At 43.1% G+C, this 25,864-nt stretch overlaps 1 protein-coding gene across 1 annotated transcript in view; it reads right to left on the reverse strand.

Annotated features, from left to right (window-relative positions):
• Positions 1-25,144, reverse strand: part of LOC306878516 (angiopoietin-1-like) — a gene marked incomplete at both ends in the record, with an annotated part of 30,824 nt that extends 5,680 nt beyond the window's left edge. Inside the window, 7 exons of the mRNA XM_079430961.1 lie at positions 18,416-18,546; positions 18,701-18,816; positions 23,459-23,589; positions 24,185-24,417; positions 24,545-24,663; positions 24,859-25,017; positions 25,133-25,144. Of these exons, the coding sequence (XP_079287087.1) occupies positions 18,416-18,546; positions 18,701-18,816; positions 23,459-23,589; positions 24,185-24,417; positions 24,545-24,663; positions 24,859-25,017; positions 25,133-25,144 (901 nt within the window). The remainder of the gene's footprint in view (positions 1-18,415; positions 18,547-18,700; positions 18,817-23,458; positions 23,590-24,184; positions 24,418-24,544; positions 24,664-24,858; positions 25,018-25,132) is intronic.
• Positions 25,145-25,864: the final 720 nt, after the last annotated feature.

Here is a 25,864-nt window from a genome sequence, read left to right on the forward strand (position 1 = left end):
ATCACACTCATTGATGTGAGATATGGCTGTATATCAGCACGCTGTGATTACAGTACCTACAGCCGAATCACAGCTGTGCCGATATACGGCCATATCTCACATCTATGAGTGTGATATTGCTTGACGCTCAATATATGACAATGAATAAATTGATCTCAGGTGCATTCTGTTCCTCTGATCGTCCTTGAGATGTTTCTACAACTTGATTGGAGTCCACCTGTGGTAAATTCAGTTGATTGGACATGATTTGGAAAGGCACACGTCTATATAAGGTCCCGTAGTTAACATTTTATGTCAGAACACAAACCAAGTCACGAAGTCCAAGGAATTGTCTGTAGATCAAGACAAGATTGTATCAAGGCACAGATCTGGGGAAGGATACAGAAAAGATTCTGCAGAATTGAAGGTCCACAGAAGCATGTAGTCTCTGTTGCCCTTAATGGAAGTTTGAAAGGACTCTTCCTAGAGCAGGCCTCTTGGCTAAACTGAGCAATTGATACAGAAGATCCTTGTCTAGACTGGTGACCTGATGGTCACTCTAGTTGAGCTCCATGATCATATATGCAGATGGGAGAAACCTACAGAAGGACAAACCTCAATGCAATTCTCCACTGATCTGGGGTTTATGGTGGTACGGCCAAACTAAATCCTCTCCTCAATGAAAACACATGAACCACACTTGGAATTTGCAAAAAAAAAAAAAACACCTAAAGGACCCCCTGGCTTTGAGAAACAAGATTCTTTGGTCTGATGTACCTCAATTCTTAAAAAAGTAAAGTCGTGACGTATTGTCAATGTAGCAGTAGGCACTCGCCCCGCCTATTAACGCTCGGCTGGATGGTGATTTAGTGCTAGTTATGAGGACTATAAATGTGGTTGGTGTACGTTACCTGTGAGGGCATTACACGTGACGTCATGTCATTGTTGTTGTTCCGGCGCGGTGTGCCAGGGCTGGAGAGGTAAGAGCTGCCGGTTAGCGACTCTGTTGCAAATGATTCCTGTGGCACCGGGTGATATGGACTTCTTTGTTGTAGTGGACGGGGGAACTAATCGGCGTACACTTGGCGGCGCTCGCTGTTGTGTGAACTTCCGGAAAAGCGGATGAGTTTCGTGGTTCTTTAATGACGGGCTGTTCAGGTATGTTTTTAACCTTTTATATTTAATGCCTCAGTCCGACTCAAGTCCGCTTGGTGAGTTTTCTCTGTTTTAATCCAGGTGTGTTTCATATGCCGGCTTAAGGTTATGGTGGGTTGTTTCGTCATCATTGTCATTCACTGGACGCTTTAATCAGAAGTCCGGTTCAACATAAACTGCTGAGCGACTACGAAATTACTACGTGCTGCTGTTTGGCTTGATTTCACGAATATACGACTGTTGAGTGACCACAATTACTACGTGCTGCGCTGCTGTGTAGCCTTACTGACTAGCGTCACTGCGACATCTCCGACTTTAACGGCACCATTAATGTTAATTTTTCTCTGCCATTCTATGAGAACTGGTGTGGATGTTTTCATTGCCCGGGATTTGATATTGGGTACTCAGAATGTAAGGAGCTGTATTTAAAGTGGCTTTTGATGCTCATTATTCTTAGTCATCACTGTTTATTGTTTTGATTTAAGTTTTCTTTTTGTTTTTGGTTTATTTATTATTATTATTATTATTATGTGAATGTTTGTTTTGTTCAATTCTGTCTTTTTGGCTCAAGTGCGGTACGAGTTAAACAACCACCTGGTCTGTATTTTCTTGATGCTGTCTAGGATACCCGGTTATCCAATTGTTCTCATAAGAGTACCCTGGATTTAAGTGGTGAATGTGTACTATTCAACAATGTTGTGAGGTGACGATCATCTGGAATGTATCTTTCTGGGATGAGAGTGCTTGTTATCATATTGGTTTGAGATGAACATTGTGCATTTGGGTCAAATAATTGTTTTTGTGTATTTCTTGTTTTCTCCTTTTTGTTTTTTTCATCTTGTGGTATATGAGTCTGATGTGTGTTCTTTATTGTAGGCCTGGGCGGCAAGGAAACTAAGGGCAGCAGCCCCCCTCATCTTGGTGGTGGTATTTTGGAGTGATTGCTGTGCCACTCGGAGGTGTTTGACGGAGTGCAGTGTGAGTGCACGTGTGTTTGTGGTTTTCTTTGTTTCTTTTCTTTTAGGAGAATAGGGAGGCCCCTTAGGTGGAGTAATACGGCTGCCGTTCCCAATTTCCGTTGCCAGGAGTGTCCAATTTTGAACATCCTTTTTCTGATGACTTTCTTTGTTTGTATCATTTTAATCAATAAAGTGATTTTATTGTTTGTATTCTTCACCCATGTCTCATGCCTGACTCCAACCAATACGAGCCTGTGAGCCTTGTGTGCTCCTAATTAGTTTAGGGCGATTCCCTGGTAATAAGCCCCCAGGGTGGCGTAGTTGGTTTATTTATTTGGTGTCCCTGTTTCTGAGCCCGAACGCCACAATCTGGCGTAGTCGGCAGGGTTTGGTTGTGTGGTCAAAGGATGAGACAAGGGTGCAAAGTTTTTTTTTTTTTTTTTTCTCTCTTTCTTTTTTTTTAGAACAGTGGTGACTGGTTCGTGAGTATTTTTTTTTTGGGCCCTCATGGTAAGTAAATCCTCTGTTAAATTATGGAGGATGAGTTACAAGTAATGAGGGATTTAATAGCCCAATTGAAGGCCGATAATGAGAGACTGTTGCGGGAGCGGCAACCAGTTGGGTCGCCTGATCCTGGGGCAGCCTCTTCTAGCATGGTACCACCAGTTGTACCACAGTCAGTCGGGGTTGGTGCTGCAGTGACGGAGAGATTGGTGTTTATACCACGAGACAGACGCTGTCCTAAATTTAGTGGTACCGGTGTCGTCCGTATTAATGAGTGGGTAGAAGAAGCTCAAGCATGTATGCGCGTACGTAATCTTTCTCTTGCAGATCAGGCTTTCTTTCTGTTCGACCATCTTGAAGGTGAAGCGCGTGAAGAGATAAAGTATCGGCCAGAAATTGAGAAAAATGATCCTCTTAAAGTAATTTCAGCGTTGCGTGAGGTGTACGGATGTTCTGAGTCGTACGTTGCTTTACAGGAAGCTTTTTTTTTCTCAGAGGCAGCAGGCGGGTGAGACTCTGTTAGAATTTTCCCTAGTCCTGATGAGCCTACTAGAGAAAGTGAAAGATCGGGCGCCACACGCTATTACAAATGCTGACGTTGTTGTACGGGATCAATTTATCGAGTATGTGTCTGATAATGCTCTTCGCAGGGAGCTCAAGCAGCTTATTCGACGACAGCCCACCATGACATTGTTGGAGGTTCGGGGGGAGGCAATTCGATGGGAACGAGAGGGAATGCCAGGCGGTGCGCGGGGTCGAAGTCATTCAGTTCCCTCATTGGGTGGAATTCAGTATGGGGTACAAGGGGGGGGCTAGTTCAGGTCCGAGTTATGGGAACCAATCGGCTGAGCTGAGGGAGTTACGGGAATTGTTGCAGCATCAACAACAGCAGATAAATCGGCTCACGCAAGCCCTTGCCCATAATCAATCACCCCGTGTTCACCGTCAATACCCTCGTTCAGATCGGTTGATTTGCAGGCGTTGTCAGCAACCGGGCCATTTTGCTAGGGAGTGCAATGGGAAATGGCGTCCCCCTTGCCCTCCACAGAGGTCTTCTGCTGTCCCTTCGGCTTCCGAGTCGAGGCCGTCGCATGTACTACCACCTTCGGGAAACTAGTACCCACCGGGCTGCAGAGCCACAGCTCGGTTGGGGGTGCGTTTGGCTCTCAATTTCCAGGTGGTAACGAGTCGGTATCCCGTTTGGTTTCCGCATGTCCACATTCCGTTGTTAAGATTGGGGGAGTCCCGGTGCCCTGTTTAATTGATACTGGCTCCATGGTGTCGACAATTACCGAGCGTTGCTTTCAGCAACAGTTTGAACCACGGGGCCAGGATCACTTGCAATCGTGTCGTTGGCTGCAGCTCCGAGCGGCTAATGGGCTTGAAATTCCATATATCGGTTATATGGAATTAGACATTGAGTTTTGCGGTAAGGTACTCTCTAATTGTGGGGTGCTGGTGGTCCGGAATCCTACTAGTGGCTGGAGTGCTGATGTTCCTGGTATTTTGGGGATGAATGTACTCAGTCGCTGTTATAGGGAGCTTTTCGGGCAACATGGATCCGCCTTGTTTGAATTACCGGTTGTGACACGTGACCCTAGTATTGTACAGGCATTTCAGGACTGCCAAAGGGCAATTCGAGTTTCTAACCGGGGGGGTGACGTAAGGGTACGGGGGCGCAAGGTGTGTCGCGTTCCAGGGGGCACCATGAAGTTAGTGGCAGCAACATGTTCGGCGTTGTATATGGGTAGCACTGTGTTGTTCGAGCCCCCAGAGACTGGTCTTCCTGCGGGCCTATTAGCCTCTCCCGCACTCGTACCGGTGGTCAGAGGTACGGTTTATGTGCCTTTGGTCAATGTAGGCACTGCGGATGTGGTGCTCTACCCCACCACAGTCATAGGTGAGTTGAGAGAAGTATATCTGACAGACTTGCCTGTTGGAGTGGCTGAGGTTCCATCCGTGGTCGCACAGGTTGCTGCTGGTGGTGTTTCAGGTACTCCCGTACTCGACCAAATTGAATCGGTTGATTTGGGGGGGTTATTGGTTGAGGAACAGTCACAGGTTAAGGCCCTACTTCTAGAATATCAGAGTGTGTTTTCAATGCATGAGGGAGATCTGGGTTGTACTAGATTGTTGTCCCATGAGATCCCACTAACTGATGACGTTCCCGTCCGACAGCGCTATAGGCGAATTCCACCTTCGGAGTATGAGTTGGTAAAAACCCATATTATCCAGTTGCTGCACTCCCAAATTATCAGAGAAAGTTGTAGTCCTTACGCGTCACCTATCGTGTTAGTTAAGAAGAAGGATGGCAGACTCCGCATGTGTGTCGATTACCGACAACTTAACTCTAAGACACGTAAGGACGCTTTTCCATTACCAAGGATCGAAGAAACGTTGGATTCATTGACAGGGGCTAGCTGGTTTTCCACATTGGACTTAGCCAGCGGGTACAATCAGGTCCCTGTCTCTGAATCCGACCGACCAAAGACCGCTTTTTGTACCCCATTCGGGCTTTTTGAGTGGAATCGCATGCCATTTGGCCTTTGTAACGCTCAGAGTACGTTTCAGCGATTGATTGAGCGACTTTTTGGGGATCAAAGACATCAAACCGTTTTATTGTACCTTAATGATATAATTGTATTTTCTTCATCAGTGCAGCAACATCTGCAGCGGTTGAGAGTAGTGCTGAGTCGCCTACGGGCTGAGAATTTGAAGGCCAAATTGGACAAGTGTGCGTTCTTTCGGGAAGAAGTTAAATATCTGGGGCATGTCATTTCTGCTCAGGGGATAGCGACGGATCCGGGTAAGATTGAGGCTGTAGCTCAATGGCCTCGTCCGTCCACTGTGTCAGAGCTACGGACCTTTTTGGGCTTCGTGAGCTATTATAGGCGCTTCGTGGAAGGGTTCGCGAAGCTAGCTGCACCATTGCACAAATTGGTAGCCGAGGCGACTGGAGGGAAGTCAGGTAAGAAAAGTAAGCAAGGGATTATCGAGGTTTGGTCTACGAAGTGTGAGGAGGCGTTCGGGACCCTTAAGCACCGGCTTACGACGGCACCCGTTCTGGCTTATGCTGATTTTGCAAGACCATTTATCGTGGAGGTAGATGCCAGCTATGTGGGATTGGGCGCGATACTCTCACAAGAAATCGATGGCAAAGTTCGCCCAGTTGCCTATGCGAGCCGTACTCTTAGGCCTGCGGAGCGTAATACAGCCATGTATAGCTCAATGCGATTAGAATTCTTGGCCCTTAAATGGGCTATGACTGAGAAGTTTCGCGAGTACCTTCTAGGTAATAAATGTGTCGTACGAACCGATAATAACCCGTTGAGCCACTTGGCCACTGCTAAGCTTGGTGCTACTGAGCAGCGATGGGCAGCAGAATTAGCGGTATTCGATTTTGAGGTCCAATATCGATCTGGCCGAACCAATCAGAACGCGGATGCATTGTCTCGCCAGAACGCCGCTGCCCGGGAGGAAGGAAATAGTGGGTCTCCAGGTTTGGTAGTACCGGAGCTGTTGAGGCGAGCTGCACAGTCGGAACCTATAGGGATGATCCAGTCAGGTGCTGTTCAGGCATTGCCTAGTCGTTCCGGTGCAGATATAAGTGCACTGCAGGAGGCTGACCCCGACATCGAGCAGGTGTGGAGTCTGTGGAGACAGCAACGACGTCCGGGGCCTATGGAGCGGCGACGTTTGTCTAAGTCTGCGTTGACTTTTCTCCAGCAATGGGACCGGTTGGTGGAGGAAAGGGGTCTGTTGTATCGAAGAGTGTTCCGTCCGGATGGCGGAGAGGAGGTACTACAGCTAGCGTTGCCAAGAGTTTTGAGATCAGAGGTACTGACACAGCTCCATCAACAGCATGGGCACCAGGGCATTGAACGCACTCTGGAATTGGTGCGACAGCGATGCTACTGGCCGGTCATGGCCGCTGATGTTGCTCACTGGGTTCAGGGATGTGAGCGGTGTCAGTTGGCCAAGGCGGCTCCCCCTATTGCTCGAAGTTTCATGGGGCACCTTTTGGGGTCCAGGCCCAATGAAATCGTGGCTATGGACTTCACGGTTTTAGAGCCGTCACTTTCAGGGCAGGAGAACGTATTGGTATTAACGGATGTATTTAGTAAGTTCACGGTGGCTATTCCGACTTCCGACCAGAGGGCAGAGACTGTTGCCCGGGTCCTGGTGGAAGAGTGGTTCTTCAAGTTTGGGGTTCCTGGGCGGATTCATTCCGACCAGGGCCGCAACTTTGAAGCCGTCTTGATCCAACAGTTGTGCAGTCTTTATCAAGTGACCAAGTCTCGCAGCACTCCATACCACCCGGCAGGTAATGGCCAGTGTGAACGATTTAATTGTACTTTACACAATCTGCTACGAACTTTGCATACTGGGAGGAAGAGAGACTGGGCGTCCTGTTTATCACAGGTACTGTTTTGCTATAATACAACCCCTCATCAAGCTACTGGTGAGAGTCCTTATTTTTTAATGTTTGGACAGGAGCCAAGGCTGCCGGTAGATTTCTTGCTGGGGCGGGTGCATGAGCCAGCTGCGGGTGGGGTGCATCATTGGGTCGAGGAGCATCAGGCTCGGTTACAGGTGGCCTTTGAGAGTACTCGTGAACGTCTGAAGGTTGCGGCCACTCGGCGTAAAGTGACATATGATCAGCGGGTAAGGGAGTTACCGTTGCAGGAGGGGCGACGGGTGTACCTTCGTGATCATTCAGTACGGGGTCGTCATAAGATTCAGGATTTATGGAGTTCGACTATCTATCAAGTCATAAGGGCACCCCGAGAAGCTGGGGGCGCTGTGTATACAGTAGCTCCTGTGGAGGATCAGAGTAAGATCCGTCACGTCCATCGGTCATTGTTGAAGCCCCAAATCTGTGATGAGGTGTCTGAGGAAGTACTCGACATTGTGATAGTCGCCAGTTCAATTAGTGGCGGAGGAAGAGTTAGAGGATGTCGATTTGGGTTATTTGGTGCCTGGAGCTCCCTCAGTGGCCCGTGGAAGGACTACCGCGGGTACCCCAGTGTTGGGAGTGGTGACTGCTGCTACCCCACCCGACAACACCTCCAGTATGCCGCTGGAGGAAGATAGTGATGGCCGAGATACGAGTCGACTATCTGTGCTACCGGCTATATCCCCGAGGTCATCCGATTTGACTGTGGGTTCACGTCGATCAAGACGTCGGGGGGCTGGAGAACATTCCAATATGCACCACCTTCCACGAGCAGTTGGAAGGGTAGACCCTGGAGCGGCTAATTCTCCAGTGCAAGGGTCTCATTCTGTTGTGGCTTTGTTTAGACCGTGGCATTAAGTCACCCGAGCTTAGGAACTTCAGGTATTTGTTTCACCGTCGGGACGACGATGAGAAGTTGGGGGGTAGACTGTAGCAGTAGGCACTCGCCCCGCCTATTAACGCTCGGCTGGATGGTGATTTAGTGCTAGTTATGAGGACTATAAATGTGGTTGGTGTACGTTACCAGTGAGGGCATTACACGTGACGTCATGTCATTGTTGTTGTTCCGGTGCGGTGTGCCAGAGCTGGAGAGGTAAGAGCTGCCGGTTAGCGACTCTGTTGCAAATGATTCCTGTGGCACCGGGTGATATGGACTTCTTTGTTGTAGTGGACAGGGGAACTAATCGGCGTACACTTGGCGGCGCTCGCTGTTGTGTGAACTTCCAGAAAAGCGGATGAGTTTCGTGGTTCTTTAATGACGGGCTGTTCAGGTATGTTTTCAACCTTTTATATTTAATGCCTCAGTCCGACTCAAGTCCGCTTGGTGAGTTTTCTCTTTGTTTTAATCCAGGTGTGTTTCATATGCCGGCTTAAGGTTATGGTGGGTTGTTTCGTCATCATTGTCGTTCACTGGACGCTTTAATCAGAAGTCCGGTTCAACATAAACTGCTGAGCGACTACGAAATTACTACGTGCTGCTGTTTGGCTTGATTTCACGAATATACGACTGTTGAGCGACCACAATTACTATGTGCTGCGCTGCTGTGTAGCCTTACTGACTAGCGTCACTGCGACATCTCCGACTTTAACGGCACCATTAATGTTAATTTTTCTCTGCCATTCTATGAGAACTGGTGTGGATGTTTTCATTGCCCGGGATTTGATATTGGGTACTCAGAATGTAAGGAGCTGTATTTAAAGTGGCTTTTGATGCTCATTATTCTTAGTCATCACTGTTTATTGTTTTGATTTAAGTTTTCTTTTTGTTTTTGGTTTATTTATTATTATTATTATGTGAATGTTTGTTTTGTTCAATTCTGTCTTTTTGGCTCAAGTGCGGTACGAGTTAAACAACCACCTGGTCTGTATTTTCTTGATGATGTCTAGGATACCCGGTTATCCAATTGTTCTCATAAGAGTACCCTGGATTTAAGTGGTGAATGTGTACTATTCAACAATGTTGTGAGGTGACGATCATCTGGAATGTATCTTTCTGGGATGAGAGTGCTTGTTATCATATTGGTTTGAGATGAACATTGTGCATTTGGGTCAAATAATTGTTTTTGTGTATTTCTTGTTTTCTCCTTTTTGTTTTTTTCATCTTGTGGTGTATGAGTCTGATGTGTGTTCTTTATTGTAGGCCTGGGCGGCAAGGAAACTAAGGGCGGCAGCCCTCCTCATCTTGGTGGTGGTATTTTGGAGTGATTGCTGTGCCACTCGGAGGTGTTTGACGGAGTGCAGTGTGAGTGCACGTGTGTTTGTGGTTTTCTTTGTTTCTTTTCTTTTAGGAGAATAGGGAGGCCCCTTAGGTGGAGTAATACGGCTGCCGTTCCCAATTTCCGTTGCCAGGAGTGTCCAATTTTGAACATCCTTTTTCTGATGACTTTCTTTGTTTGTATCATTTTAATCAATAAAGTGATTTTATTGTTTGTATTCTTCACCCATGTCTCATGCCTGACTCCAACCAATACGAGCATGTGAGCCTTGTGTGCTCCTAATTTGTTTAGGGCGATTCCCTGGTAATAAGCCCGAACGCCACATCAAGTATGGTGACCCATACTCGAAATTGGTGCTCTGCGTTTAACCCATCCAAGTGCACACACACACAGCAGTATAGTGAACAAATGCACACACACACACCGTGAACACACACCCGGAGCAGTGGGCAGCCATGCTGCGGCGCCCGGGGAGCAATTGGGGGTTCGGTGCCTTGCTCAAGGGCACCTCAGTCGTGGTATTGAGGGTGGAGAGGGTGCTGTACATTCACTCCCCCCACCTACAATCCCTGCCGGCCGGGGACTCAAACCCGCAACCTTTCGATTACGAGTCCGACTCTCTAACCATTAGGCCATGACTTCTAAGCATCATGTTTGAAGGAAACCAGCTCTGCTCATCACCTGCAGAGTAGGGGAGACCAGGGGCAATTGTAACTTTTTTTTTTTTCCATTTTCCTTCATAACTCAGACTACTTGAAATACACTAGTCATATTTTGATGCAAGAAACAGATATAGGTGCACTAATTAATAATGCATATATTTCATATATGCATATATGCTGATATATTTTCACTCTTAAGGACAAGACCATAATATTAAATGAAATGCAAGAGTTCAGAGTGTTACAATTGTAACACTGTTTGGGGCAGTTGTAACACTGAAAAATAAGTCATGTTAAACCACTGTATCTCAAATAAAAAGGACCTTTACTGCTGTAATATCTAATATTATATATGTATATATATGGTCAAAATTTGCTTATGTCAGGCATCATTCAAAAAGCAAAAGTCTATTTAAAATTTTTGCTGAAGACTGCAACCATTCTAGAGGTAACTAGATTTTAATTATTTAAATATATTTTACTCAAATTCATTATTTAGCTGATGAGTCAAGAACGGTCTTTAATGAAATGGTACAAGATAAACATATTAACAGAAGATCTCAATGAGATCATGTGGAGATAATGGTCAGCTAAAATTATATCAAATGCTTTAAAATGGAAACCAAAACCAGAAAGATATGGAAGAAAACGGAAAATTACCATTCGAATGGATCGAAGAATAGCCAAAATGGCAAAGATTCAGCCAATGATCAGCTCCAGGATGATCAAAGAAAGTCTAAAGTTACCTGTGAGCACTGTATCAATAAGAAGACACCTATGTGAAGCCAAGCTATCGGCCAGAAGCCCCCGTTGAAAAAATGGAGAGATTACAATTGAACTAGTAATTTACAAAACATTCATAAGCGATTAATAAGTGATATGCTAACAATGTGTATGTTTTGTTAATTCATTTACAAGTCATTTACAAGTAATTAGCTAATGATGAACTAATCATTTACAAAACATGACTATACGTTCACAAATGATTAAGTAATATGCTAACGATTTACAAATCTGTCATAAATTATCTTTAAAAAATAGCATCATGAAATAATCAGAGATCCTTAATGGTTAATAGTTTCGTTAGGTTACTAGTTAATATATTCATTTATAAATCAGTGAAATGTCAACATTGTACTATTATCTCAATAAACATTATAAATCACTTACAAAGCTTTCTGCATCCCCTAATCTAAAGTGTAAACTACTTTAGGAATTGTAATTCCAATTTCACATATCAGAAATACAATTCTTACTAGTAAAAAAAATGTCCATTCTTGATATCAACAGTTGTCACTAGTGACAAAGTTAATTTCTAATATCAAGAATTAAATTGTTTATCAGAAATTACCCTCCCAATTGTTGATATCAGAAATACACTTTCAGATATCAAGAATTAACATTGTTACTAGTGGAAATGTAATTGCTGATATCAAGAATTCATATCCTGAGAAGGACTAAAAGTCAAAACGGCTTGCCTTAAGCATATCACTTATTAATCGCTTATGTTTTGTAAATGATTAGTTCATTAACTAATCACTTAAAAATGACTTACAACTGAATGTTATTATAAAGTGTTACCAAATATTTAGTTTGATTCAACAAATACAAAACAATGAGCCACACTCACATGATACAGTCTTGTTAGAGAAGCAGACTCAGACAGATGGTTAGAATACAACAGGGTTTTATTGCAATCGGTGGAGTCAGCGGTTTGCTGATGGAGGGGAGTAACAAGTTCAATGAACAGGTATAGTAGTACGATGAGGGTGATAATGGAATATCCTTTGCCTTCACAGGAACTCGTGGATAGGGGAGACGGAGCACACACACCTCACAATCCTGGACAGGGGAGACACACTCGTGGAGATCCTTGGAGACACAGACGATGGAGTAGAGCTGTGAAGAACACTCTGGAGATGAGACGGGGTAAGTAGGAGACCAAGGTAAGTACACAGGGTAGTAGCATCAGTCCACTTCAAAAGGAAACGAGATCAGACAATGAGCTGGTGTGAGGTGTGTGCTTTTATGTTCAGGCTGATGAGGGAGCTGATGAACTGTGTGTGCAATTAATACTCAGGTGAAGGAGTGCGTTGTGATTGGGAGCTGAATGAGCTTGGCTGATCTGTGACACTTCTCTTTTCATTTCATTAAGGAAGAAAACAAAAAGAGAAAGAGCCTGGGCTCGTAACATACATATATCGCCAATAGGACTAGGACACAAACGTTTGAGCTCAAAGGCCTTCTTCAGTGTGCTAAACAATACAAATCGTCCACCCACTTTTTTAATCACCAATTTGACGTCATCATTCACCAATGTTCATTCACTAAAAGCTTACGTATTCCATTTCAATATTGGACAATTTTCATTTAAAAAAGAAACCTAGTGGTTTTTTGTTTGTTTGTTTTAAAGAAACATGTAGATAGAATAGAAAAAAAGAAAGCTAGTGTTAGAGAATAAATATGCAATTGCTAGAGGGTCAAATGTGTGTGTGTTTTTTTTGTTTTTGTTTTTTTTATAAATAAAAAGACAGATAGATAAAATAGAATTAGAATAGAGAGTGCTAGAGTTAGAGGGTCAAATAAAGATGGAAGAGATGTGTTTTTAGCCGTTTCTTGAAGATGGCTAAGGACTCAGCTGCTCGGATTGAGTTGGGCAATTACACCAGGTGGGAACAGTTAATGAAAAGTCTGTGAAAGTGATTTTGTGCCTCTTTGGGATGGCACAATAATGCGTTGTTCACTTGCAGTACGTAAACTTCTAGAGGGCACATAAGTCTGAAGTAATGAATTTGGTAAAGGGGTGCAGAGCCAGTGGTGGTTCTGTAGGCAAACATTAATGCCTTGAATTTAATGCGAGCAGCTATTGGTAGCCAGTGCAAATTGATGAACAGAGGCGAGACGTGCGTTCTTTTCGGCTCATTAAAGATTATTCTTGCAGTGGCATTTTGGATTAATTAATTAATTAGAATTAATTTTGGTTACGTGATAGATTGGCCAAACACAGGTATGTAATACAAACTGGCAACATGAACTATCCGATGGTGAAACATTTTATACAGGCCAAGCATGGTAGTGATAATAATTTGAAGGTGATTGGAATTGAACATGTGTCATTAAACATCAGAGGTGGAGATAGACTTAAATGGTTAGAATAACGAGAAACGTTTTGGATACATAAATCGGATGCTCTCTCATATCCTGGTATTAATGAAGATATTGATTTTTTATCAATTTTTGTAATTGTTAGATTTGTTTGTAGGTGCTTTTTATATATTTTATTGGTATTTGTCCAATAGTTTTTTTTTTTTTCTCCTTTTTCACTGTTATATCCTTACAGCCTGTGACTTTGTAATTATATTATTCTTGGGTTATGTGATTTTTATTTTTTTTTCCCCTCCTGGGATGGGTTGATCAATGTTTAATTTGTAAATACCCAAGAGTCATCTAGTGATTAGTTTTTAAAAATTAATATTCACAGATATAATTATTCAGAGAAAGGTCTTAAACTCCTAATAGACATCTGGTGGTTGAGTCTTAAAAATGTATAGTCACAGGTGTATCTATTTAATCAGTTCTCACTCTTGATTGTCTAAAGCCCGAGATACACTGCACGATTTCGGCTGTCTCAGAAGAAAGACTGGCATCGTGAAACAACCGTGGCGATTTCTGATGCCACGATTGTTTTATGATGCCAATCTTTTGTCTGGGACAGCCGAAAATCGTGCAGTGTGTCTTGGGCTTAACACCCTGACGAAGGCCGGCTTGGGCTGATATGCGTTGGTGTTTTTAATATGTAGCCCTGTCTGATAATAAAAGTTTTTGCACTTCGCTTGCTATGTGACTGCCTGGATGTGGATTTTTTTTGTTTTGCAATGGAATCCACTTTTTGTTTTTGACATTTTGTTCCCACTCTGGAGCACCCATAATCTCGCTTGTGATCACCTGAAACGCCCCTGGTCTAGATAATTTTCTTCTTTGAGTATTATTTATTTATTTATTTTTATTCATTTATTTGTCATCTGTGATTGATGTTCGATCATTGTTGAGAGAGAACAAGAATGTATTGAAAACATACTACTGCCTAACTGACTCTGCCTGAGAGGTAAGGAAAAATACATTTACTTGATGTTTTTTTTATCTTTCTGAAATATATGGCTTTATTCTTGAAATTTAGTTTTATTGTATTATTGAATCAAATATTAGTTAATTATCAAAGAATAGCCATAATATGGACCATTGTAAATTCTGTGATACCGTGATCATCAGATACTGTGATTTCCTTCTCACATTGCTGATTTCACAATTAACTATTCACCTGAAGTGTTTATGTTGTTGTATGTGGTATCATTGTAATTCTTGACCATCAGAACAAAAGGGTGGACATCACAAGCTATGCAAGTATACCAAGTGTCATGCTTTTATGAAAAAGTGGAAAAAAAAAATTCACATATCACCTGGACAAATATATGTCATCTTGCATTACATTTCTGTATGGTTCCCTGCTACATTCCAGCAGCACCCCATCACTGCACATTTTGCATGTCTCCTTTGTCTGAAGCACCAATTTCAGGTCCTGGAGTCTGTATTAATGAGCTGGTTAATCAAATTAGTTGTGTTTGAACGAAAGCTCACTAACACAAACGTGAACAAAACACACACACACGTTTTTCTAATGTTGACAATGAGCTGACATAAGATAAACTGATTAACTTAAAGGCAAAACTGGAACAACAGTGCCCTCAGCTGATGCACAGGGGAACACAGTGGAGCTCATACCACATCCATTCAGTCCACCAGTTAAAACATCCATATGTTATGTATATGTTTGTTTGCTTTGGATAAAATTGTCTGCTAAATGACTAAATGTAAATGTTTGTTTGTTTATTTGTGTTTGTTTACAAGAATTTACATCTCTTTGAAGTGACATAATTTGGTCCATGAATATATTGCTGTAATTTGGAAATATAACAGTAGTACACCTCATATATGGAAATTAATTATTTAACATATTGCATTACATTCTTTTGCTGTTTACTGTCAGGGACACTGATTCATATGAAAGTCTTTCAGGGATTCTATTGTGAATAAGCATAAGCTGCTTAAAATACTCTTTAAAGATAATACACTTTATATGGATACATGTAATAATGTTTTCACAACCTATGTAAACCCATACAAGTTGAACTTAGATATATGAAAACTCATTGCTCTAAAAAAGTTAATTTTGTCTCATTTTATTTGTTGAACAAATAAGGCATTTCAAGTTTTTTACATTGGTTGAAATTGTTAGTTCATTGAACAAGCATAATCTGTTATAAGGTAACTCAAACTAGTGAACTTTGAGAAAACAAAAGTGTAAGAAAAATGTAGCAAATTATTTGATCTAATCTTTAGTTTAAGTTGGTTTAATTGCTCTCCAAGATGAATCCCACAGAGGCTGGTGGACAGTGGCATCGCTAGGAATTCTGGGCCCATTGCAACTGAAACCATTGAATCCAAAAGAGATACCTCTTTGACGTGTTTGTTTAATGAGGCTCTATTTGGTTCTCGCAAATCCACCCAAAGTTGCATTTTGTTGTGTGTGGGCAACGGAAAAATGGGGAACTTACCTGAGGGTGACATTTTACGTTACGCACAGACCACAGCCCACTCACAACACTGCTCATCCAGTATAAACCTGGAATGTTGTAGCTGATTGCTTGTCTCGCTTGCCGTTACAGAGCAATGTTCCTGAGATGGAGGATGATGTAGAAGTGGTTGTGCTTGCTTCAACCTTCACGGCCATATCAGCTGATGAATTCAGGGTGGCTGCCTGTCCAATATATTGTGAACTATAGTAGTTCAGTTCATTGCCTTGGCTCACGATATACACCTAGGCATACCGTTGTGAAAAAGAAGTGTGCTTAATTACAGTAAAAGTGTACTTGGTGTGTACTTCAATTATTAAAAGTATACTTCTTAAAAAGTGCACTTGCAGATAATATAATATAATTTAAATTAAAGGCCACTTAGGTGTACTTAAAGAGAGTACACTTTAATAACAATAGGTCTTAACATATTTAAGTGTACTTTTTAAAAATGCACTTTATAATGTTTAACTAAGTATTATTAAACATACATTTTACATAATTATGATTGTGTTTTAAATAAGTACACTTATTTTGAAATATTTATAAATATACTAAAGCATATGTAAAATAATTTTCTTCAAAATTACATTTGTTAATGTATTTTAAGTGTCTATAGTATATAATATATACTGTGCATTAATGCACTTTAAATTAATTTTTTTCTATACTTAAATATACTCCAATAAGACAATGAGACAATATACAGTATACTCCAATAAAACTTGCCAGCTCTTGCACTATGAACTCTGTGAAGTTTAATTTTCGACATATTTATCATTATGTTGTTCTCACTTACACATTTAATTGCATTAATTGCAAGCAAAAAAGTTTAACAGATCTAAACAAAATTAATTTGCATTCAAATACATTTCATTTTAGACTAGGCTGTACTGCACTGTAAAAACTGCGCCGGGACGAGGTCAGTCTACTGTTAGTAGCACCGTTCTGGCCGGGCCGAGTATGGTTCTCGGACCTGATTTCTCTCCTCGACGGCACCCCGTGGCGGGTTCCAGTCAGGAGAGATCTCCTCTCACAGGCCAGGGGCACCATTGTGCACCCTCGCCCAGAGTTGTGGAAGCTGTGGGTGTGGCCTCTGAGGGGGCACAGCTCATAGCTTCCGGTCTGTCAACCGAGGTTGTCGAGACCATCCTCCAATCCAGAGCTCCCTCCACGAGGAAACTGTACGCCTTGAAGTGGAGGCTCTTCACTTCTTGGTGCGGGGACCGCCAGCTCAACTGCCCATTTGGTACAGTACTGGAGTTCCTGCAGGCCCGTTTCTCCACAGGGTTAACCCACTCCACTATTAAGGTCTACGTGGCAGCTATTTTGTCATACCACGCCCCTATTAGTGGCCAGACAGTGGGTAGACACCCCCTAGATACACGTTTCCTCCGTGGTGCGCTGAGGCTGAGGCCGCCGGTACGCTCCCGCGTCCCCACGTGGGACCTGGCTGTGGTTCTGGAGGCTCTGTGCAAGGCACCTTTCGAGCCTATTGAGGAGATAATTGATAGACTCCTCACCATCAAGACCGCTTTCTAGTGCTGGCTATCACCTCTCTGAGGAGGGTGAGTGACCTTCAGGCCCTCTCTACGGCCTCTATTGACTTTGCGCCCAGCATGGAGAAAGTATTTCTCTACCCCCGCGTGGGTTATGTACCTAAGGTCCCATCGGTCGTACCACAGCCAGTCGTACTCCAGGCCTTCTGTCCTCCTCCCTTCAGGGAGCCAGACCAGGAGAAGCACAACTGTATGTGTCCAGTGCGAGCACTGGGCACGTACATCCACAGGACATCCCTGTGGAGGAAATCGGACCAACTGCTTGTGTGCTATGGTCCCCCTAAGAGGGGTCTTCCTGCTACGAAGCCCACTCTTAGCAGGTGGATAGTGGATGCCATCTTTCTAGCATACGAGGCCTCTGAGCGCCCCCCGCCGCTGGGAGTCAGAGCGCACTCGACCCGAGGTGTGGCGGCCTCCAAGGCCCTCAGGGCAGGTGTCCCGGTTCAGGACATCTGCAACGCTGCTGGGTGGTCCACGCCCCTGACTTTCGCCAGGTTCTATAACCTCGACATCCGAGCCACTCCTGGTTCATCCGTCCTCTCGTCCTGACACAGGCAGGGACTTGTCAGTCTGGCGGCGTTGGAATTCTCGTTCCCATAAGCGTTTCGACGCAGCTCGAAGTTCCTGGAAGGGAACGTCTCAGGTTATATATGTAACCATGGTTCCCTGAAGGGAACGAGACGCTGCGTCGCGTAGCCACACTTCCGGCATCCCTGCCCGCGCTTGCTTCATGACTTGAAGCTGAAGTCGGCTCCTCCGCACGTGCTTTTATACTTCCTGGTCGTGACATCACCCCGCCCGTGACGCCTCGCCCTCCTTCAGACTGATTGCACATAATATTCAGAGCATGGTCACACTGAAGGCGTTCCCATAAGCGTTTCGACGCAGTGTCTCGTTCCCTTCAGGGAACCATGGTTCCCTATCTGTCGGTCACTATGAGTTATGTCGTGACGACATTAGGGGATTTACTTGGGAGCCCCGACTGCCTCTGATAAGAGAAAACGCCAATGAAATTTGGCTAGTGGATTTTGCATACCTGAGCCACTCCCCGTGCATACGGGTATAAAAGGGCGACAGGTGCATCCACTCATCAGATTTTTGCTTCGGAGCCGAGTGGATGAGAAGTCTTCAACAGATCAGATCTCCACAAAGCCGTTTGCCTCGAAGTTTTTTCCTGGGTGGCGTTACGGTGCAGACAGCGGTGTCCCTGCAGCAGCGATTCCCCTGGGCACTTCACCTAATTTGTTACATTAAAGGATAAACTTTGCCTGCTCCACTTCTATCGAGCTGCTTACCGCCTGTGAGCATGAGTGCACACTTGCAGATGCAGTTGTCATTATCCATGTCTTTTGTGCTAAAGTCAGCCCCATTTATCACCAAACTGCTCTGTCTGCCAGCTGTACCACTGTAGCTTTTCAGGAACAACCTAACACAGAAAGACAGGTAGAAAAAAAGAGAGTATAAAATAAAGCAGTACTGCATCCTGTTTATATATATATATATATTGTGGCAGGGTGGAAGAATCACGCGACAAGGAGAGCTCAGGTAAATACCCCGGAGGGTGGATTTATTAAGAAAACAGGCGGTGATCGGTGAAGGTGCGTGCTGAGGTGCTCGGGGTGCTCTCCGTGCTCTTCCTTGGCGCAGTGGACCGGTGCAGTGCAGGATGCAGGCTGGGTCGCTTAGGCGCTTGTTTCTGCAAAAGAGAGTGAAGAGAATGCCCATTAGATCTCTGTCGCAGTGGAGAGGTCTCTCCCTGTCTCCAGGCCTCACGCGGCTTATCTGGCCGCGGGCTGATGGGGATCAGGTGTGTCCGCTTTAGCCTTGATGAGCGGTGACAGGTGTTCCTGGTGCGTTTCCAGGGCAACGCTGATGACAGATCGGGACGCTCGTCACAATATATATATATATATATATAGTAACACTTAAGGTTCAAATAAGTTTAATTTCAGTTCATTAACATTAGTTCATGTACCATGCATTATGAACAAACAATGCTTGGCTGATGTTATATTTTCTACTCTATAATTGTACTATAATTTTACTAATATAATTCAAGTTCATGGTTTAACAAGAAAAATAGTGTAATAGTATATTTGTGAATTAACATTAAACTAGATTTGTAAATGCTGTACATTGGTTCATTGCTAGTTGACTGCTAATGCATGAATTGAACCATATTATAAAGTGTTACCATTTGTTAGGGTTAAGGTGGATGGACATGTTTGATTTTTATGTAGCTTGTTATTTTCAGCATTTTACCTCAAATAGCACCATTGTAGGAATGCATGTTAAGTTAAAAAATCATTTATGGGGTAAACTAAAATACTTCAGTGTAGCACAGTCAGTTGAATGGCACAAAAGATGACTCAAGAGCTGGTGCTCATGGTGTAAGCTGCTGAAAAATAATAATACACAAAGACACCTGACTGATACTGACAATTTTCAAGAGCATGACTTTTGTAAAAGGGCTACAGCTTTTAAAAATGCGTCTCGGTAAACATTTGTTTATGTTGTCTCTGACTGTTTTGACTGTGTATTGTGTAAACACCACCATAGAGAGAATTTATAACCCCACAGTTTAACCCTCTGGGCTCTGAGGGGGTTTTGGGGGCCTGAAGAAGTTTTGACATGCTCTGACATTTGTGTTTTTTTCTACTGGGCTAATCAGGGGCTAGACCAATATGTGGGGATGCTAAGAAAATAATCGATATTCATAAAAAAAGCATTTTTTAAATAAAAGCAGCTATGGTACACAAGACTCTGGGGGAGAAAAAGAAACATGTTTGTGAAAATTTTATTCAAATAATACTTGTAATGTTTCTACCTTGTCATCACCTGGAGGATACAGATGATACATAAGACTGTTATCAGTAACTTTTAAGCCAGTAACCGGCTTGGGAGAGCCGCGGACAGTGGCAGGCTTGCGTTGGCCATGGGCGGTTTGAAAACATTTATGTTATCTATGTTCTGTTGTGAAAAAAATATTGGCTCATGTGATTTGAAAGTCTTTTAGTTTTCATTTTATTCAAATTTAAAAAAAACATCCCAACATTTCTGGAATTACTCATTGTCAGAAGAAATTGTGTTGGGGAGCATCAAAATAAAGTGTTAGCAGATATTAAGCAGACATTCTACTAATACTATTATGACTTGTAGTTGACATTGTAGTTACAAACTTATATATTGTTAGTAGAATGTCTAAAGTGGATTCTCATAAAAAAGTGTTACCATATTTTCCGAAATCTAACGCACACAAAAACCTGAATTTTTACATTTTACAATTTGTTACATTGCCTAGTTCAACTTTCAACCAAGTGCCTAGTGTAAGAATTCAAAACTATAATTTACTTGAAAATTTAACCAGAACACTTGGGACAATCTGAATCATATTTAGAAGACCAGGCAAGGCTTACAACAAATGTGTTACTAAAAGCTACTATTCCAAACATTGCAAGCAAGTACAATGCTACGTGTCCAACAATATCCATTGTATTAATTTGCTCAATCATTTTAATTAAATTCAACTGTGGCCAAGATTTAACTAAAATAAGAGGGGAAATTAATAAAAATAATTTGTTTCACTATTCAGCAAACTGATGGTGAATTTGTATGAATTTTGTATGTTTTCATAAGATCATGCCCAATGGGAACAAATTCTTAATTTATGACCACAATACATACATACATATATATATATATATATGTTTTTTGACAAAAACCTCCATAACTTAAAAAAAAAAAATCATACAGACTTAATAGGATTTGTTTCGGGACAGCTGCACTGTATCATTGAGATATTACCCATAGCAAGATCAGAATAGTGAGAACTGGCTTGTCCATGCCACAGGCAAATCATGTCCTCTAGATCAGTGGTTTTCAAACATGTCCTACAAGCACACTTGCCCTACGCATTTTGTATGTCTCCCTCATCAGATAAACCCAATTCAGGTCTTGCACTCTCTACTAACGAGCTGATGAGATGAATCAGGTGTGACTGATAAAGGAGACATACAAAATGTGCAGGGCAGGGGTGCTTGTAGGACAGGTTTGAAAACTACTGCTCTAGATGAACCAAATCAAGATGGCAGTTGCTATGTGCCTCTTTCTGTGTACCAGGCCAGTCACTTCTGGGAGTTATGCCAGACCTCGGTCAGCACTAAGTACAAACCAAACCAGTGAGTTGTCCTTTCAATATCCTTTGTACATGCTGAACTGCTCTGCTGGATTGCTTTGTTCAAAAATTATGTTCCCTAATATTTTTAACAAGACTTTAATCGCAATTCCAAGGGGGAAAAGTGTCCAAAATAAACAGGGGATCTGGTGTCCTCGTCGTACTGCGGGGTACGTGAAAGAGGGCAGTGTTCGGAAAGGAAGGGTCCAGGGAAGGGGCGGAGTCCGGTGGCCGCACGCGCTCCCCTCTCGGGTCCGGGAGCGAGTGGCGGCGGCTTCTTTCAGCGGCTTCGTCCTACTCCTTTGCCCCCGGCACTTCTGGGGGATTAGACGGCCCGGCATCCTGGCCCGTCAGCCGTCACGGGTGCGGCAGTCTTCCTACTCGACACGCCCTTCCTGGACCCACGAGGACACCACCGTGCATGCACGGGGAAGAGACCGGTCTCACGAGGAGAGCCGCGCTCAACATTTAAACGGCGACGGTGATGAGGCTCTATTCACATCAGGTGCGCCTCATCACACGCCGCCAGCCCTGGCTGTTTCAGTGCCCCTCCTCTCTCACACACCCACTCCCGTCGGGAGCCTGGTGAAGGGCGGCGAATACGGGACGGGGTGGTTATGATAATAAGGGGGGAGGCAGCCGACTCGTCACACCCCCCCCAAGCGACATCCTCGTCCTAGGGTCGGCGCCCACTCAGGAGTGCTACCTTCCTCAACCAGGCTCCAGCGGTCGGAGTGGGCGGGGCAGGAATTCCTCTCCGGGCAACTGTCCCTCTCGCACCGCGCCAGATACGGGACAGAGAAAGCGGGTATTAGTCGACAGCCTCAACCAACTACGGGGTAATGACACAAAAAGAACGTCACTTACCCCATTGGTGGCTGGGAGGCTGTCCCCGTCCTTCCTCCGTCCCCGTACGGGCTCCACAGCTTCTTTTGCGAGCGAGAGGGGATGACGTCGTCAGGTGTTGCCCAACTGCGCTGTGTAGCTCCGCCTTGCCTGCATTCTCCACCAGTGGGCATGGCGTCAGGCCTCGGAGAGGTTTTTATTAAACAATTATGATCAAAATAGTGTCCAAGGGGGAAAAGTGTCCAAAATAAACATGGGATCTGGTGTCCTCTTCATGCTGCCTGGTACGTGAAGGAGGGCAGTGTTCGGAAAGGATCCAGGGAAGGGGCGGAGTCCGGTGGCCGCACGCGCTCCCCTCTCGGGTCCGGGAGCGAGTGGCGGCGGCTTCTTCCAGCGGCTTCGTCCTACTCCTTGGCCCCCGGCACTTCTGGGGGATTAGACGGCCCGGCATCCTGGCCCGTCAGCCGTCACGGGTGCGGCAGTCTTCCTACTCGACGCGCCCTTCCTGGACCCACGAGGACACCAGCGTGCATGCACTGGAAAAGACCGGTCTCACGAGGAGAGGTGCGCTCGGCATTTAAATATATATATAATTATTAATATATAATGTTTTTTTTTTTTTTTTTTTTTTTCTAATATATTGCTCTTCTACTTATATGGCCATCAACCAGGTTAAATGTAATAATGGGCTTGCTACTGACAGCACCAGAACTCAGAAATAAGTTACGAGGCAAGTACAGGCAGTGTAAGTTCTGGGGTGCAGCATTCACGCAGCTGTTACTCTGAGAGTTCAGCCAAGAGTATTTCCAGCTCTTGCTTTTCCTGAGTTAGCCAATAACTGATACAGTGCACTCTGACACAGATATACTGTAGGCTGATTACTCCAGAAAAAGCAAACATAACATTTTTGTGTATGGTTATGAATTTATTCAGTATGTTGCCCATGCTTTATTCTAAATCTATGCTATACATGTTGAAAATTATATTAATCACTGATGTGCATGTATACTGTATTAATTATCTTCAATAATCAGCAGATCATACAAATTCGCCAGTTTTCATTGCCATCACAGTATGGTAATGTGGAAAGCCCCACAGAATAGTTAGATTCTGAAATAAGTCAACAACAAAATGCTTTTTGCATAGTTGTCTCATCACATACGGAAGGAGGAAGTATTTTAAAACTAAAAATTTAATTACTTCACTTTAGAAGGAAATAAATGTTATGTATGAGGAAACATCCACAGCAAAACATGACAAATGCAACTCTACTGGCCTGACTCCTGTAGCTGTGTTATCAGATCCCATTTTGACTGACCTTATGCATGTCTTGCATGCTAATGTAGATGGTGTAAATTCCACTCCTGTTAAATCCAGCCCGGAAGAGTTCGGCACAGTCTCTGTATTTTCTCTGCTCATCCATTTGTTTGAAAACATTTGGACTCACTGCTTCAAACAAGCATGGATGTAGAAAGTAAAGACTGCATTCAGTTTTTGCGTATACAGTACATAGAGAAAAAAAAAGGGGGTTGTAAGCTATTGCGAGTAAATCTAACTACAAATACTGGTTACAGCCTTGTGGATATAAAAATTAGACCTTTGCTCAAATCACAGTGTTTGGGCTACCAACTGAATCCTAAAAACCTTAAGTGAAAGAATCCATCTCTATATACGTGACTTGCTCTAAGTCCTCAGCCTCATATATCAGTATGTTGAGATTGACGTGGGAAGTGTGCGACTCTGTGACATTTCACACAGTGTTTCAGATCCAAGTAAAACTTGGCAGCAAAGTGGGTTATTTATGGTCTGCAGGACCCCTGATGTGAGCCAATCACATTTGGATTCTACATGATGTAAAGCAGACAGATTTGAAGAAATTAATCATTGGAGTTGATAAAACTCAGTGCATGCAATGCAATACAATGTTTGTGACCTCACAAATGAGAGAATTAATTAATAAGTTGTGGGAACAAATTCTAAATTGATTCTACATGTATTTTTTCCCTGTCGTGTGTATATATAACTCTATCTCCAATTTGTTTACCTTTGTTCTTGGGGCAAATTTTAAGCAGATTATTGATGGTACTATGCAGTTGTAGTTGCTCACGGTAGAGGGCGCTCTTGTTGGTGATGACCTGCTCTAGATTGAGCACCAGGCTCTGTATTGAAGAGCTCTGGGATGCCAAGAGTCTCTGGAGCTTTTTCCGCTCACTCTTTATCCAACCCAGTTCTGCATGATGACGTGCCTCCATGTTACTCATACGCTGCTTTAGGGCACTGAACACAGACATGAATAGTACAAGAATTACCATAAAACAACAAGAACAAAAAAAATGTAAGTGAAAGATGCATCATGTGTCAAGAAAAGTGTCAAAAAGTGTCATTGAAAGACCCTCTACTCTACGTTTTTTCCCAAAGTTGTTTGAGCTCACTGGTTTGCCAGACCAGTTTGTTCTCAAGTTTGATGGAGGACAAGGAGTTTTCCAGTGACTGAATCTCCACTCTTGAAGTCTGATTCAAAACCTGTTATATAATGACATATTAGTTGTGCTATTGTCATATTAGAGACTTTTCAGCTTCACAATTCTCTGTAGCCATCAACACACAGGAAAAGGGTGTTTCTTATTAAGTAAATTCATGATTTTCCAAGAATACTTACAAGCCAATATTAGCATGTTATGATGAATGCCTTTGGACATTTTGGATATGAATTCACACCTGTGTCTCCATGTATGTTAGTCTCCTGATGTGTTGGGTGGACTGGGAAAGCAGTTTGGTGCCAAGATCCAGCATTACTGTCATTTCACTGTCATGTAAAGCATTATTCCGCAGGCGTGTTGCGTCTTCTGTCAGACTCTCTCTTACAAAGACCTCAATCTGTATGCAAACACAAAGGCAGAGAGAAAGAGTGACTGGGAGCATAGCATTATTCATTATGGTCTTTATACAAAGTCACATACTTTACATTATTTTGAAATACTTGAAGCTGTACTTTTTGGGGCATTGTGCAGGATTGAATCACTCTGGTCTTGAGCAGCTACATACACCCTGAATGAGACAATATGTATTATATTTCATTGTACATTTTCTCATATTAAAGTGAGGGAACCAAGAAGAGAAAAACAATGAGGAACCCTAATCGTAATTCCTCAAACACCCAGAGTATCATTACTAATGTCTTATTGTGAAACTCTTTTAAGTATGAGGACCACTGCCTCATTTTTGAGACAAAATGGGGATAAAAGCTCCATTGAATGAGGAATTTTTATCTATAAACTCCAGTTAAAATAACAAAACAGCTGCAAGACAAAGTCTGTTTGTAATCCCATTTTGTTGATAAAATATAGACGTGTTTGTTTGCTATGGCAATCTCATGCATGAAAACTATGCTACAGTTGTGCTTTTGCAGAGAGTTCCTCAACATGATGGACTGGGTTCAGCTGGATCACTTCCATCTACAGGCATTTGTCCACTTTTAAATGTCTTGGCATTTCAATTAATCCTAAAGGTGTCTGCATGACTATTGAAGTCCATCTAGTGATACTTCCAGGGCTTAGTCACAGGAACGTGTAACATTACTTTAAATGGTCAGTGACTTGAATACACATCTAAACACGATGAGCAAACTGCTTCACTGATATTTAACCTTTGAAAATTAAATCATGTTTTGCAATCAAAATGCAGAAATATGCTATGAAATAAAAGCAAGAAACAATATCATATA

Source organism: Barbus barbus (genome assembly GCF_936440315.1).
Source record: "Barbus barbus genome assembly, chromosome: 12".
Taxonomy (NCBI): domain Eukaryota; kingdom Metazoa; phylum Chordata; class Actinopteri; order Cypriniformes; family Cyprinidae; genus Barbus; species Barbus barbus.